We start from the raw sequence: 14,336 nt of genomic DNA on the forward strand, positions 1-14,336 counted from the left end.
ACCCAATTATCTCCAAATAAACACCAACATTGCGCATTTCTTGGCATCAACTAAAGGGCAGTAAAGTAGGCTATTTAGATAAACTTGGATTATATGACAAAATACGTCTAGGGTAAGTTTTGTGGTGTTAAGATGATTTTCCCTGCAGCATTGTGCTGATGATGCACAGGGCCAGTGAGGTCACCGCCTGCATCCAACATCTAGTCCAAGTTGCTACATTAACAACTCTGCTCAGCTAATAGCAGACACCTGATCCAAATTTTAAGGTCGCTACCGTCTTCACTACTCAAAGCATAAACTGCACAAGATCTTCCCTTCTGTCTCGCCACTGTGTGACAGGTGTCAGAGGGTACACTATCTCATGCCTTTTGGTTCTGGGTAAAATATTTGACTGGTACTCTGGTAGCCTACTCCAAGGCCTACAAAATAACCCTACAGCCGGACGCAGAACTCGCCATCTTCGGCTGCTCTGAGTCCTCTCTGGACTGGCTACGGCTGTGCAACAATCTCTGACACTGGGGACAACCGTTGCCAAAATACTTATTCTGAAGGAATGGAAGTCCTCCTCAATCTGGCTACTCCCCAGCAGTGGCGCTGGAAGTACTTTTAGGTAGGGGGTGCTGCAAGGCCGTAGCCACCGATTCAACATTGGGGGGGACGGCGCCGGAAAACAATTTTGGCCACTTTGTCGCCAGATTAGAGGAATATTAACATTAAGATTAGACTGTTGTGTCATTATTCAGTCACCTTTTCTCACTCACCTCCATGTCACCACTTGCTCCCACTGCTGTGTTGGAATCCTCATTCTCTCTCCCACCCTTTTTGGACTTTTAGCCATATTTAGAGGAATATTTAATTTTAAATTAACATTAGGATTATACTGTTGTGATGTCATTATTCAGTGTCTTCTCCTCTTCTCTGCAGCATTACTCAATTTACCCTCAGGAATCAGGGACAGTGATAGCCTACCTGCTACTCCTCCCATATATCCAGGGCCAGATTAACTCATTGAGTGCCAGCCACTTTTGGAGAACGGACGCTCCCAGTGCCAGAGTTTCAGAGCGTTTTCAGTGATTTCTCGAGGCCCACAGAATATTGTGTGATATTACTATGTAAACACCGAACACGCACAAAGAACGAGGAGACTCTATTGTATCGTCAGCAAAAAAAAGTTGATTGATACCATTTTCCGTTCTTTAGTTATGAGCCGGAGAAGATAGGTTGTTTTGAGCAAAAACATGCGTTTCAAATTAGAAGCCGAGTTATTCCGCCTTTTGTGAAATGAAGCATTTCAAGCACATTCACTGAGTCTGAAGCTAATATTTTCTGATGTAGTGACATGGTGTAGTTGTGTGGTGCCCTGTGTGCCCCACCCCCCTCCCCCCCCTCAGCTGCAAACTCCTCCCCACACTAACACACAGCCTCACGCACCCAGCGTCTATTTTCGGAGTGCTCCGTTTTTGTGCGCCGGCTCCCAGCGTGACACGGAAAAGCCAAACCGGACTGCTGAGAATGGTTTGGCCCTTCGGCGTTGGGTGCTGCTTTTCTGGCGGCTAATCGTGTGCAGAAACTATACAGCAGAGACAGAGAGGCTCAGTTGTGGGCGCGGATTGACTGCTGTTCGCAGCCAACATTAACTCCAGCCAGAGCAATCTATATGGCTCTGGCTGCAGCATGAGCGGTTTCTCTTTCATCACGGGGCTTTTTCCTGCTGTTTTCCGGACCTTTCTCTAATCTGGAGAGCACTGTCGCCACCTAATGAGTCCGTAAAATAGGTTATACACCTTCAATAGCTACAATATTTGTGCAGGAGATGCAGGAGGCTTTGATCCACGTCCCACCATCAAAAAACGCATTTGACGTCGATCGACGTCTTTGGCACTCTACGTCACTATTTACTTTGACGTCGATCGACGTCCTTGGCACTCAATGAGTTAACACATTCACTGCCAGCTGTTTTTTTTTACTGTAGGTAGCTTCTGCCAAAGGTTTTTTTTGAGGATTCTGGCTCATCTTTCAAGACCCGAGGATTCTTTTCTGCTAAGATTTTGTGAACACAAAATATCTCAAAAGAACTAATAGAATGTGTGCTTTCTCTGTCTAAAAGAGTTAGTTTGTAGAGTTAGTAGTTATGTAGGCATTAGCACTTGAATACAGCATGGTTTCAGCGTCTGAAAATTTAAGCTGAGCTCCCTTTGTGAAATTCGATAGAACAGTCACTTTAACCATTCATTTTTGGCATCAGTAAGACGTCAGACATCTAAACAATAGTTTTGAACAGTAATTTCCTCCATAACAGCAGGAAACCCCCCTCTCCTTCAAACTCCTCCCTCCGTGTGTGTTCTTCTTGGCTGCAGCGGGCGTGTCACAAGCTCGTTTCTGCTGCTGCTGCTGCTGCTCCTGTCTGCTGGCGGCCGCTGGGCAAGTCTGGATGGGCTCGCTCGTTTCTTGGGGTTTCGGTTGAGAGCTTTGATGAAGCTTTTGCGATTCTGGTCTTATTTATGCTGCGTGTTTCAAAGTGTGTTGCACCCATAATCTATTATGCAAATTTGCAATCCCCCACCGCCAGCAACCAGCGCGAAAACGAAAGCGTTTTCGCCAATCCATTTTACAGTATGAGAATGGTTTCATCGCGCGTTCCCCTGCAGTTTTGGCTCGGCTTTTTCTAGTCTGGAGAGCACTGTCGCCACTTAGTGGGAATGGGTTGTACACGTTCGGTGGCTCCAATATTTTCATAGGACATGTAAAAGGGGTTGATCGACGTCCCACCGTCAAATTTTTTTTTTTTTTTTTTAAGACGAGATATCTCGTCAACGGCAGTCAACCGTTTTTTTTTTAAGACGAGATATCTCGTCAACGGCAGTGAACGTGTTAATAGTACCATGGGCCCCCGGGGCTATTCATTTTCTAAGCTATTCATTTAGCCTTTGTCATAAAGATTATATCTTCCAGACTGAAATGTTATAACATAAGTCGAGTATTGGCCAGAATTACATGAACATTTGGACACTTATTCAGCGGGTATTTTGCATGTTGCGTTCAGGTGCACTGTAAAAAAAAAAAAAAAACATCTCTTGCCACCAGGGGGTGTTGCAGCGCCCACCGCACCGTGCTTCCAGCACCGTTGCTCCCCAGGGTTGTGTATTTAGGCTATGTAAAAACTTGTCTGTAAAAAAAAGTTTTGGGAACCAATGCCCTATAGGCTACTGTAACCTGTCCCATTTCATCCCCATCTGAAATCCCTCAACAATAATGAGCAATTTCTCCCGTTTAGTCAATGGGGTGTCCTAAAAATCAGGTAAAAAGTATTTTGTCCCTCATACGATAAACGTGTCAAATCTGCATGCCTTTACAAACTACAAACACTATGCATAATTCAACAAGTCTCAACTATAAAATTTGATCAGGTTTAGTACCTTGTCCACTTGTGTCAGGACTGGAGTGGCTGTAGGATTTGGTGGAGATTGCTGCAATCTTGCTTTGACAGGAATGAATTTATTGTGCTTCTACTACCAAAAGATGGCAGGGTAGTGTCTACTGTACAAATGAGGACAACAGGTCTAAGTTCAGCAGAATGAAGTATTATGGTGTAGAAAAGTCCAAATGTAATGTCCCCATATGAGGACGCGGTTAAAGAAGAGGTGAAACAATAGGCTCTTCACTCTCTTGTACAGTAGTTCCCCTTGTAGTTGTCCTGACACTTATTTCAGGCCTAAAGAAATTATACTTAATTAATGGACGTGTAGAGACAAGGCATTGTTCCTGACAAATTAATTAAGGAGTGGACATAAACTGGATGAAACAAAAACTTGCAATAAGAATAAATAAACGACACAAATCAGTGTGTTTATATTTTATTCACATATGTTACATTTTGCATTAAATGTCCAAGTCATACTTTCTAGTCAAACTCAGAAAGTTTGAGTATGCAGCTACAGTAATGTACTGTATTCTCTCTTCACTCATACAGGAGAACACACATGAGCTTTCAATTAGAATTTACACCCATTACTCATTGGCTATTTGGTTGCGGTCATTTACAAAGTGGGTACTGCAAAATAAGAATAGAGGGAAAATTAGTAACCAGAGAAGCAGCATGCATGAATTCAAGAGGAGATTGCTCAAGTGCTAACACAATGTGGCCCAGTATTGAAAAGAAAACTGGGATCAGGATAATCACTGGTATGCTGTTGATCAGCACCCGCCCCTCCCTCCCAAAAAAAGAAAAAGGTAACATTAATCTTGCAGGCACAAGTGGATAAGTGTCCTCTCTTCCAGAGAAAGATGGAATTTGATAATCAGAAAGTTAAGGAGCTAAGACACTTATGAACTCAAATAACGGTGGCTAAAAGGATGTCATGCACAGTGAATAATGGATACCCAAGTCTGATAATCTTGTAAAGTTGGAATGCACCTATGATTCAGAACTAGATGACTTGTACAACTTATGGATGTGTGAGGGGGGTAGTCATCATTATAAATGTACGGTACTGCAGTTATGACTTGGCAGCCAAAAGCATAAAATGAAACAAACTATTTTCCTGACGGTACAGAACGATGAAGGGTATTGGCATTTCTTCAACTACATTCCATTGAGTTTCACATCTTGATAGAAGACAAAGTTATGATTTCAAGACCCAAGGCTATTTTATATATAATATCCCCAAATGGTGCATGATACATGCCCAACCCTTTCCATGTATTAGGGTCTGAACTCATAACGGAATATAGTATTTCTGCTTTCATATGGCTTACACTTGCCATTGTAGTGGGATACCATATCTGTGCAATGACATTAATGCCATAAAAATGCACGCTAATTCAACTATTATAAAACCGACACCTACTGTACTTAATATCTTACGCATTAGGGGTTTATGGGGAGCAGTGACAATGAATAGTGGACAAACGCACCTTAGATAGAGATTCATTCTGACCTGGTGGAGCCAAACTTGCCTTGGGTTTGAGTCTCTTCTTCAGAACCAAATAGGGCTTGATGAAGGGCAAGACTGCAAAAATGATGAGCTTCCATAGACATTAAAGTGAGCTTGAGTCAACTTTCCCAGCCATCTATCATAAACTCAAAGCAAAACCTCTTAGGAAACAAATCTTCACAAAAGGTAAAATTACTTGAACAATGAGCAGCAGCATTTATTTAAATATCTAAAACTTTGTATTTTAAACAGCAAAAAGAATAATTCCTGAGGATGGATTGCAACTAGACCCATAAAAAGAGCCTTTGCTTGTTTGCAATAATAGTGTTGAGGGTGGACTTGTCCTGCCTACCATTACATGTCAAACGTGAGTGCACATTGCAATAACATCGCTACACTCATCAGGAGCTTGAAACTCATGCCAGCACATCGGAGCAGATTTGGATAAATGAGGGATATGCATTAATATTATAAATGGTGCCAAAAATAATCAAACTTTGCAAGGGCATTCAGCATTAAAGGAACACACCAACATTTCGGAGATTTGTCTATTTGCCATCTTCCCGATAGTAAGAAGAGAAGATAGATGCCTTTCTTTTCTCTGTGCGTGTCGTAGAAAAATAGCGAGCGCCTTAGCTTAGCACAATGACTGCTAGTCAATGGTACTGGCTAGCCTACCCATGTTAACATGAGCAAAAAAACGGAACATAACAGAAAATGCTTCCATACTGCTCACCTGGCATAATCCAAGTCTCCACAAACCCTGAGATGCCAAGTTGACTTGAAAATACATAATTTACACCCTTGTTTTTAGCTGAATCTGCACTGTACAGGGTGTAAATGACATATTTTCAAATCAACTTGACTCCAAAAAAGTTGCCATGTTCCTTTAAATATTTTTCAAACCAAACAACTATTCGAGCCTTCAAAAGCCTCTTCGAAACCAATTACATCTGGGCAAAGTTGTGCTTTCACTTTGAACTGACCAAATTTATTTCTCCCTATTGAAAACCACACATTAAATCACTTAAATAAACACACACACTTGTTAGTCATATGATTGTACACCAAACTTCACATAAACCAAGGCTGTGGCAGAAATACCCTCACTGCATGTTTGTGTATATCACAAGATACGATTCCCAAATATTTTAGTTGAGGCAGACGCATAAGCCAGAAAAAAAATCTTCTTCATCAGAGGTTGTTTTTTAGTCGGCTTTGGGAGAACTTAGAGTCCATTGTAATGAGGCCCCCAACGCTTATTGATGTGGTCGAAGGTGTGCGAAACCCACTGTTGCTCCAACACTCGATACCTCTCTTCACATAAGAAAAGAGGCTTGCCACGACTGGAGAAAGGGGCAGAAGGAAATAAGATTAAGAGCTGTGCCTCCCTCCCCCCACTGCAGCACTTATTGCAAAACTTCCAATAATTTGATGGTTTATTTCACAAGGATCGTGAGGTTCTCACTATGGGTAAAGGTTCACCTTGACCCCCAGACAGAAGCCATACTTTTTCTACACCAATACACAGTATTAGGCCTGGATAGAAGCTTGTATCCTTCCACGGTACGCCAGCGGGCGGAGCACCCTATATAAAAGGTGAGCATGGCTGGAACAAGCCATCTTTTTCACGCTACGAATTGGCCAGCAATGCACTGGCAAGCAGAGATTTATCAGCTGCTGCGAGCCTGGCGACTCCTGACGCACAGCACAATGCTGTCGCAGGGAGAGGGAACAGTATTCCATCCATACCCAGAGAGCCTAGCACTCTGGGCTTGTCCCCTGAGTGGCTAAATCTACCTCCCAGGGTGATTGCCACTATTCAGAATGGAAGGGCGCCTTCCACCAGAACCTTGTGTGGTCATAGGTGGAAGTTGTTCCAAAGTTGGTGCCTGAGAGAGGGGTCACATTCCTTATCTTGTTCTGCTGAAGCCATTGTGGTCTTTTTACAGTACTTAATTGATGAGGGCAAAGCCTTTTCCACCTTAAAGGTTTTCCGTCCTTAGGATGAGATGTTAAACCGCGGTCCTGACTCTCTGTGGTCATTAAAGATCCCATCGACACTCTTCGTAAGAGTAGAGGTGTGACCCCGGTGCCCTGGCTAAATTCCCAAACAGGCCTACCTTCAATCATGGCCCCCTAATCATCCCTCGTTACTTAATTAGCACTTTCAGTCATCAACTCTCCACCGTGATAGCTGATGTGTGGTGATAGCTGATGTGACATTCCCCATTCTCTCCCCACCTCCTCCCTCTCCCTGCTCTCTTCTCCCCCACATCCCCTCGCTCTCACTCCCCCCTCCCCTCTCCTGCTCTCTCCTCTTTCCCCCTTCCCCACCTCCTATACTCTCCAACATTTCCCATTCCCTCCCCACCCCATCACTCTCTCACATTCCCCCTGCTCTCCTCCTTTCTCCTGCTCTATCCTATATTTCTATATTTTCTATATTTCTCTATCAATTGTTCAATGTGTTATCTTTATTCTGTAATTTGCTACTGTTGTGTCAGCTAGAATTAGCTAGACATATTCTCTGTGAAGCCCTCTGGGACATGCTTGTGAATTAGGGCTATACAAATAAACTTGACTTGAGTTGACTTGAGTTGAGTGTTCTGGCGCAAACTGGCTGCCGTGCATCACCCAGGTGGGTGCTACACATCGGTGGTGGATGAGTTGAGTGTCCTCCTCGTCCCTCCCCTGATATGTGAAGCGTGAGTGTCTAGAGAGGCGCTATATAAATCCAATCAATTATTAACATTATTATTATTATTATTACCTGGCAGCCATCTTCGCTGTTCGGTTCTATAGACTGGACCAGCACCATGCTTGGCATGAGCGGTTCTGGGTCTCAGTAAGGAACCTGTGACCATCTCTATGGGTTGGAGCGATAAGTCTGGACACTACGGGAGCTTTGATATCCCATAGTGAGAACCTCACAATCCTTGTGAAATAAAACCTAAGGTTATGAATATACCCCTGGGTTTTATGAACAAGGTGAGTGAGGATCTCACCAGACAACCCTTCTTGTCAGGCGGGTGAGAAGAGTGTTTGTCAAAAGATGGCCTCTTCCAGCCGTGTTCGCCTTTACCGCGGAAGGTTACAAGCTTATATCCAACCCCAATACTGTGATTCGGTGTAGAAAAAGTAGGGCTTCTGTCTGGGGGGGTCAAGGTGAACCCTACCCATAGTGAGAAGCTCACTCATCTTGTTCATAAAAACCGGGGTTATATTCATAACCTTAAGTTTTCTGATAAGCACTAAAACCAGGAGAATCAAAAATGTATTAAGAAGTATGTAAGGCTCATTACACAATGTTGTGCGGCTAATATGTCATGCAGAGTGTCTATGTGAAGTACTGTACCGTAGATCGCGGTCCTCCTCTCCATGGGCATCCAGGTAAACAGAACCCCATAGGCAGAAACGATGTCCACGGATGATGATGATGACTGAGGCATTTATCAGTAGGAAAATGCCTGTAGCTGCGCCACAGAGTTGGGAGTGCTGCAGTGGCAGATGACAAATATCAACATTAGCAAAACTGAGACTGTCAAGTAGCCATGCAAATTCAGCTTGCATTAGTGCAGCTAAAAAATTGTATAATCTTGTCAACAGTCACAAATTAGTTGATGTTGGCCCACACACATCATCGTTTAAACAGACAGAAAGACTGTCTACATCTACAACATTGCTTTATTTTTAAGGAGAAGTTGGGAAGGGTCTTACAATACTGCGGTGTAGCACTAACTCTATTGCAGCGGATTGGGCGTGATCACCCCTTCCACAGGCAAATCTAGAATCTTGGCTCCCCTGGCCAGTGACACTTAGGAATAGACTAGGTGACAACCAAGTATAGTTTGGTGACAAGCTGGAGAGACAGTTGACGGTCGGAGAGACGACATCCGGTACGGGATGGGATTAGCACCCCAGCCTGGCTCTCTCGTGAGGGAGAAATCCACAAACGCTACGGATTAGCCTCCTGAAAATCTGTGCAAAGATCGGCGCGGCCTGGGGTCCTTCAGGCTAGAGCGAGGTGCTCGCTGCAGGCGAATGACGTGCAGCGCACAGGCCTTCTTGAGGCGTCCTCTCTGCCCATGGTAGGGTGCCCCGGGAGGGTCTGGTGAGACATAGGAGGAGCCCGGCCTGGAGTCACCCACACAGGGCCTAGACCCTCCATGCACCGAAGGGTCTTACGGTGTAGCACTAACTCTATTGCAGCGGATTGGGCGTGATCAACCCTTCCGCGGGCAACGTTGCAGACAGAGTAGGAAGGCTGATCCGTGAGCGGCTGCTTCTGGGACGCGGGTCGGGGTCTTAAGCGGGCTCGGCTGGGTCCACTGGGCGAGGGTGTATGATGTTGAGAGACCCGAAAGACCTTACAACCTCAGCTAACATCACTGATGACGTGTCCCAGTGCATGCTGTAGCATGTATTTTAAATCAGGAAACTCACCAAAACACATTCACAGATACCCTGCTGCTTGCAGCACAGCCCTTTGAGACAGACGAAGGCGCCACAAACGAGGCAGAGCGCAGGGTCCTTTGGCACCTTTTTGCAGGCAGTGCAGGCCTTCCTGTGATAGTACTGGAAGATGATATTGTAGTTGTCTGGTAGCTTGAGAAGGCGGGGGGCTGCCCACTGAGGATCCTGGACAAGCAAAGTCTGGAGAGGAAAAGTAAGACAGTACTATTTAAAACATGTTCAGGCCACAGTTTTATTGTGCACCACAGTCATGTTAACCTTGTGAGGCAGCTGGATTTGTGCAAGATCAGGAGATCACAATTAAGAATGCACCAATCCACTTTTTTTTCCAGTTCCGATCCGATTCTGATACCAGGCTATTTTTTCTTGAATATACATTACATATTATGACAAAAATCCAAGGAAAAGGAGGGGGGGGGGTGCAACTTGCAAAAAGCAGCCATAACGAATAAAAATTTACAAGGCAAAAAAGGATGCTTATCAATCAAATCTGCACTATTTAGGCAATGCTGCTTTAGATAAGGGCCCTCTGCATGTAGCTAGCTCCTACTAAGAGACAATTGGTATTTGGTAATCAATTTTACTCATAGCATGAGATACCTGGTTTATAATATTCCACAATAACAATTAGGTCGTTAGACAATTCCAAAACAATTGAAATGTTCAGCAAACCAACAATGAAACACCCCTGGCTACTTTACACACTTGGACACAGAGACAAGTTGAGGATGCATTCAGCAGACAGGTGACAAACATTTAATATGTAAAAAGTACATTAATAAATAACATTTAATTGCCAAGATCTGTCTCTTGTCTTTTTATTTTCACTGAAATGTTAAGTGTAAAGGAGTACAACTATGACTACCACCACGACTGTGTTGCTATGTACGTTAGGCTATTAACTCTACCAATAACATTACTGCTATCATCTGACACCGACATAAACTATAACTTCCACGACTGCATTGATATGTACGTTAGGCTATTAACTCTACCAATAACATTACTGCTATCATCTGACACCGACATAAACTATAACTTCCACGACTGCATTGATATGTACGTTAGGCTATTAACTCTACCAATAACATTACTGCTATCATCTGACACCGACATAAACTATAACTTCCACGACTGCATTGATATGTATGTTAGGCTATTAACTCTACCAATAACATTACTGCTATCATCTGACACCGACATCAGAGGGGGAGACAGAGAGGGCAAACACAGCGATAACACGGCAACACGGACAACCCTATGCCGGCAAGATGTAACTGAACTGAAGACTAAAGTATCTCCAAAATAACATGTTGAGTTAGCCAACTGGTAACATTACTAGCTCACTAATATTACTTAGTAGCACTGTCTCATGTTATGTTACGGTGGGTTCATGGTCCAGCGCAAGCTATGAATGGAACGTGGATCGGCAATGTCAGTCCGATATCCGATCCATGAATTACGATATTGGATCGGACCCAACCCTAATAATAACCACACGACAAATCCATCTTGCCACAAACCTATCTATTGTTTTGAATCCGAACCACCAGTGGTCCGCACCAACCAGCGTCCTATGAGTCAGCTTCGGGCGGGCTTTAGGTGTGATGACAGCAAGAAGTGAGCTTGTGATAGACGTGATGGACAGATGTGGACCTGCCAGATATTTTTTGAAAGCGCCTGCCCTTTAAAATGGTTTCCCGAGTGACTCGTTCCCATATACTATATATTACAGTCATGTGTGAACTCGAATAAGAATTTAGGGTTCCAAAACATCGTCATGTAAAGATCATGGAATTGGGAAGGAACATTCTATGGTGAAATTACTATGACCAACTATGTCAGTCTTAAATGTTACAGATTTTTTTTTATCTCAGGGTCTTTCAAACGACATGAACCTCAAAGATCATTGAATTCAAATTTTGCCATTTGTGGAACACTGACTGTCCTTCACTGTCCAGTGTCGATCCTCCTAGGAGCTTTATCTGAAGAAGCACCTCTACATTTTACTCTCACACTCTTGATCATGGGACTCATCAGCTCAAGTCCTGTACAAACTTGGGGGGAAAATCGATTATATTTTTTATTTTTTTATAATCAAATAAAATAGAATGTAAGTATATGCAGTTGTTTATTTTAATTATGGATCATAATACAATGCAATTCCAAATGCACTTTTATTTTAAAAGTAGCCACACAGTGAGAAAAAAGAAAGTGAGAAAAAATAAATCATGTATTGCGGAAAAAGTGATGCATCGATTTAAGATGCATCGTATAATCGAATCGAATCGAATCGTAGACTTGTATAATCGAATCGTATCGAATCGTGAGATCAGTGAAGATGCACAGCTCTAGGGAAAATATGAGGCTTTCTATTCATAGCTCATTGTACTGATCAGAAGAAAAATTACTTCTCATAAGGATGAAGATTTTACAGCCCTCAAAGATATGATAAATTGTGCTTCCTAGCCGTTATCAGACTTCTTTTTTCTTAAGTAAGTCTGAGTGAAAAATCTGACTTGTTTTCAGCCTTTACCGAATAAAACTCTCTTGACTCTATGTGGTCTCTATTCTGTCCTTCAGCTCTAGGATGCAATAATAAATAATGCCCTATGTTAAGTGTTATGTGGAAACAATCTAAATTGGCGAGTAAAGCACTCAGACTTTTCATGATGTACGACGTCCAAGATCAATTCAGTACTGAATGACAAAGAGGGTATGAGACACATGGCTTGTTGTGCCATAACTCCTAGGAGACTAGAGAGGCCAGAGTCACACGTAACAGCAGCAATGGCCTTTGCCAAGCAAGGTTGAAACTTGTTTCAAAGTGTCATGATAGTATAGCACAATAGCACATAGTTTAATCATTTGCAGGACCCTATGTTAAGATTTCATACAGAGACTGTATTGACAGGTTTACAAATACATTTTTAATTTCTAATTACCCTGGATATAGATCATGTTCCATTAATTTTCTGTAAGAACTCTGTATAAAGATTTAAATATACCCACCAATGATTGCTCTGCCTGCGTCTCAGAGACCCCTGTCACCTCAGCACACCACTGTGTCACTAAGTCGAAGGCGCTGACCGCCCATTCCAGACATGAGGCACTGCGCATGAGGTTGGAAGGCTGCGGGGCCGAGACTATGAGCCGCAAACACACAGCCAGGGATGAGAACTCCTCCTCCTCCTGAGAACACACAGACAAGATTAACGCTGTCTCTTTGCTTTACCTCACTCCTGTGATTCACAGCATGTCAAAGGTTCTACACTCTATTTTACTGAACTACCAAAAGTCTCATGTTGCATTTATTGATAGCTCAAATAATGCTTGGCAAGATTACCAATGTAAGAAATCTAAAAATACCTTGAGTAGATAAGCGGATAAGCCAAGACAGACCAATGTTACGGTGCACCAACTGCCAGGATACAAAGTAGTCTAAGCAGTTATGATGATGACATTTATGATGATATGTGGTGGCATACCAGGCAGCCAGTCAGGTTGTCTCCATAGAGGTGATGCTGCAGGAGACAGGAGAGGCGAAGGAAGGGCAGGCAGAACTGCTGGAGGCTGAACTCTATGGATTGTGGGGACCACACACTGGAACTCAGCTGGGGAGAGCAGCACCAGAGTAACACTTCATCAATAGGCAGTCAGCAGCTGGCTGATAACGGTGTGATGTATATCTCTTTCAGAGACTAGTAGAGATATTAGGGTAATGATCAATTCATCTTGTGAGAGAACATAAGAAAAGAGCACAGCAAAAAAAGAAGTGGTTGCATGCCTCCGCCAACAAGTCAAGTTGCAGTCTACATCCATGTTGGTCCAGACTCATACAAGCACAAATACCTTGAAGTCCACGGTGCAGTGGTGTGGACATCCAGCCATATGGCACTTTAGGCAATGTTTGGGGGTACCGCAACACGGCTAATTATTTTCAACATGGAAAATGGTCCTACCCCTAAACCACCTACATCCCCCAACCACTCCCCCTGCCCACCCGGCTTTCTTTCTTTTCTTTCACCTTCCTATCCCTAGCTGTTGCTCCTTTCCAGTAGCCCCACCCCACTTCCCAGACTCGCTCGCACCACCCACATCCCCCTACCCACTCCCTCTACCCACACCACGAATCCTGACTCTCTACGACCTTCCCATCCCTAGCTACGGACCATTTTCCCTAGCCCCATCCCCTACTGATCACGCCCCCTCCCACCACTCACATCCCCTTAGCCATTCCCCCAACTCACCACTCGAATCCTGACTCGACGACCTTCCTATCCCTAGCTACTTACCGTTTTCCACAGCCCCACCGCCTCCCACATCCCGAGCATGAAAACAGGTGGTGAGGTCATAGTGACCTTGAACTTTGACCATCAAAATCTAATCAGTTCATCCTTGAGACCAAGTGGACGTTTCAGCCAAATTTGGAGAAATTCCGTCAAGGCGTTCCTAAGATATCGCATTAACAAGCATGGGACGGATGGCCTAAGGCCATGGCTATTGCCGGCGGAGACATAAAAAACAGAATAGAGAGGCTAAGATGCTATTGGTAGTAATGTTCTGAAGGGCTCGTCATGTCATGTCTCACCATTGATGTTTCTTCAGTGTTCACCTTGTAGACACTCTTGCCCTTGGAGAGCTCACTGATTGAATGGCTGAGTAGGGCTTCAAAAGACTTCTCAGCATTGGCAGCATTCTGCGACAGCAAAACAAAAACAGCAAAACAAAATAATTCGACCATATGTAAGCAAAAGTTAAAGGTCAAGGTTATATATACAGCCCTTTATCACAACCATGTCTCAAAGGGCTTAAAATACCATAACATAAGTCATTTACCACACAACATCAAGGATGGGAAATTTAGAGACTCCAATTCACCTGACCTGCCTTTGGACTGCATGCCTTTGGACTTGCAACAAGCTC

At 43.7% G+C, this 14,336-nt stretch overlaps 1 protein-coding gene across 1 annotated transcript in view; it reads right to left on the bottom strand.

Moving 5' to 3' along the window:
- Positions 1 to 3,849: 3,849 nt before the first annotated feature.
- ubr3 (ubiquitin protein ligase E3 component n-recognin 3) overlaps positions 3,850 to 14,336 on the bottom strand; it is a gene marked incomplete at its 5' end in the record, with an annotated part of 59,345 nt that continues 48,858 nt past the window's right edge. Inside the window, 6 exons of the mRNA XM_083638983.1 lie at positions 3,850 to 6,280; positions 8,293 to 8,432; positions 9,381 to 9,590; positions 12,423 to 12,602; positions 12,899 to 13,024; positions 14,002 to 14,109. Coding sequence (XP_083495109.1) covers positions 6,163 to 6,280; positions 8,293 to 8,432; positions 9,381 to 9,590; positions 12,423 to 12,602; positions 12,899 to 13,024; positions 14,002 to 14,109 — 882 coding nt within the window. The 3' untranslated portion in view covers positions 3,850 to 6,162. The remainder of the gene's footprint in view (positions 6,281 to 8,292; positions 8,433 to 9,380; positions 9,591 to 12,422; positions 12,603 to 12,898; positions 13,025 to 14,001; positions 14,110 to 14,336) is intronic.

The sequence above is a fragment of the Poromitra crassiceps genome (assembly GCF_964638095.1).
Source record: "Poromitra crassiceps genome assembly, chromosome: 6".
NCBI lineage: Eukaryota > Metazoa > Chordata > Actinopteri > Beryciformes > Melamphaidae > Poromitra > Poromitra crassiceps.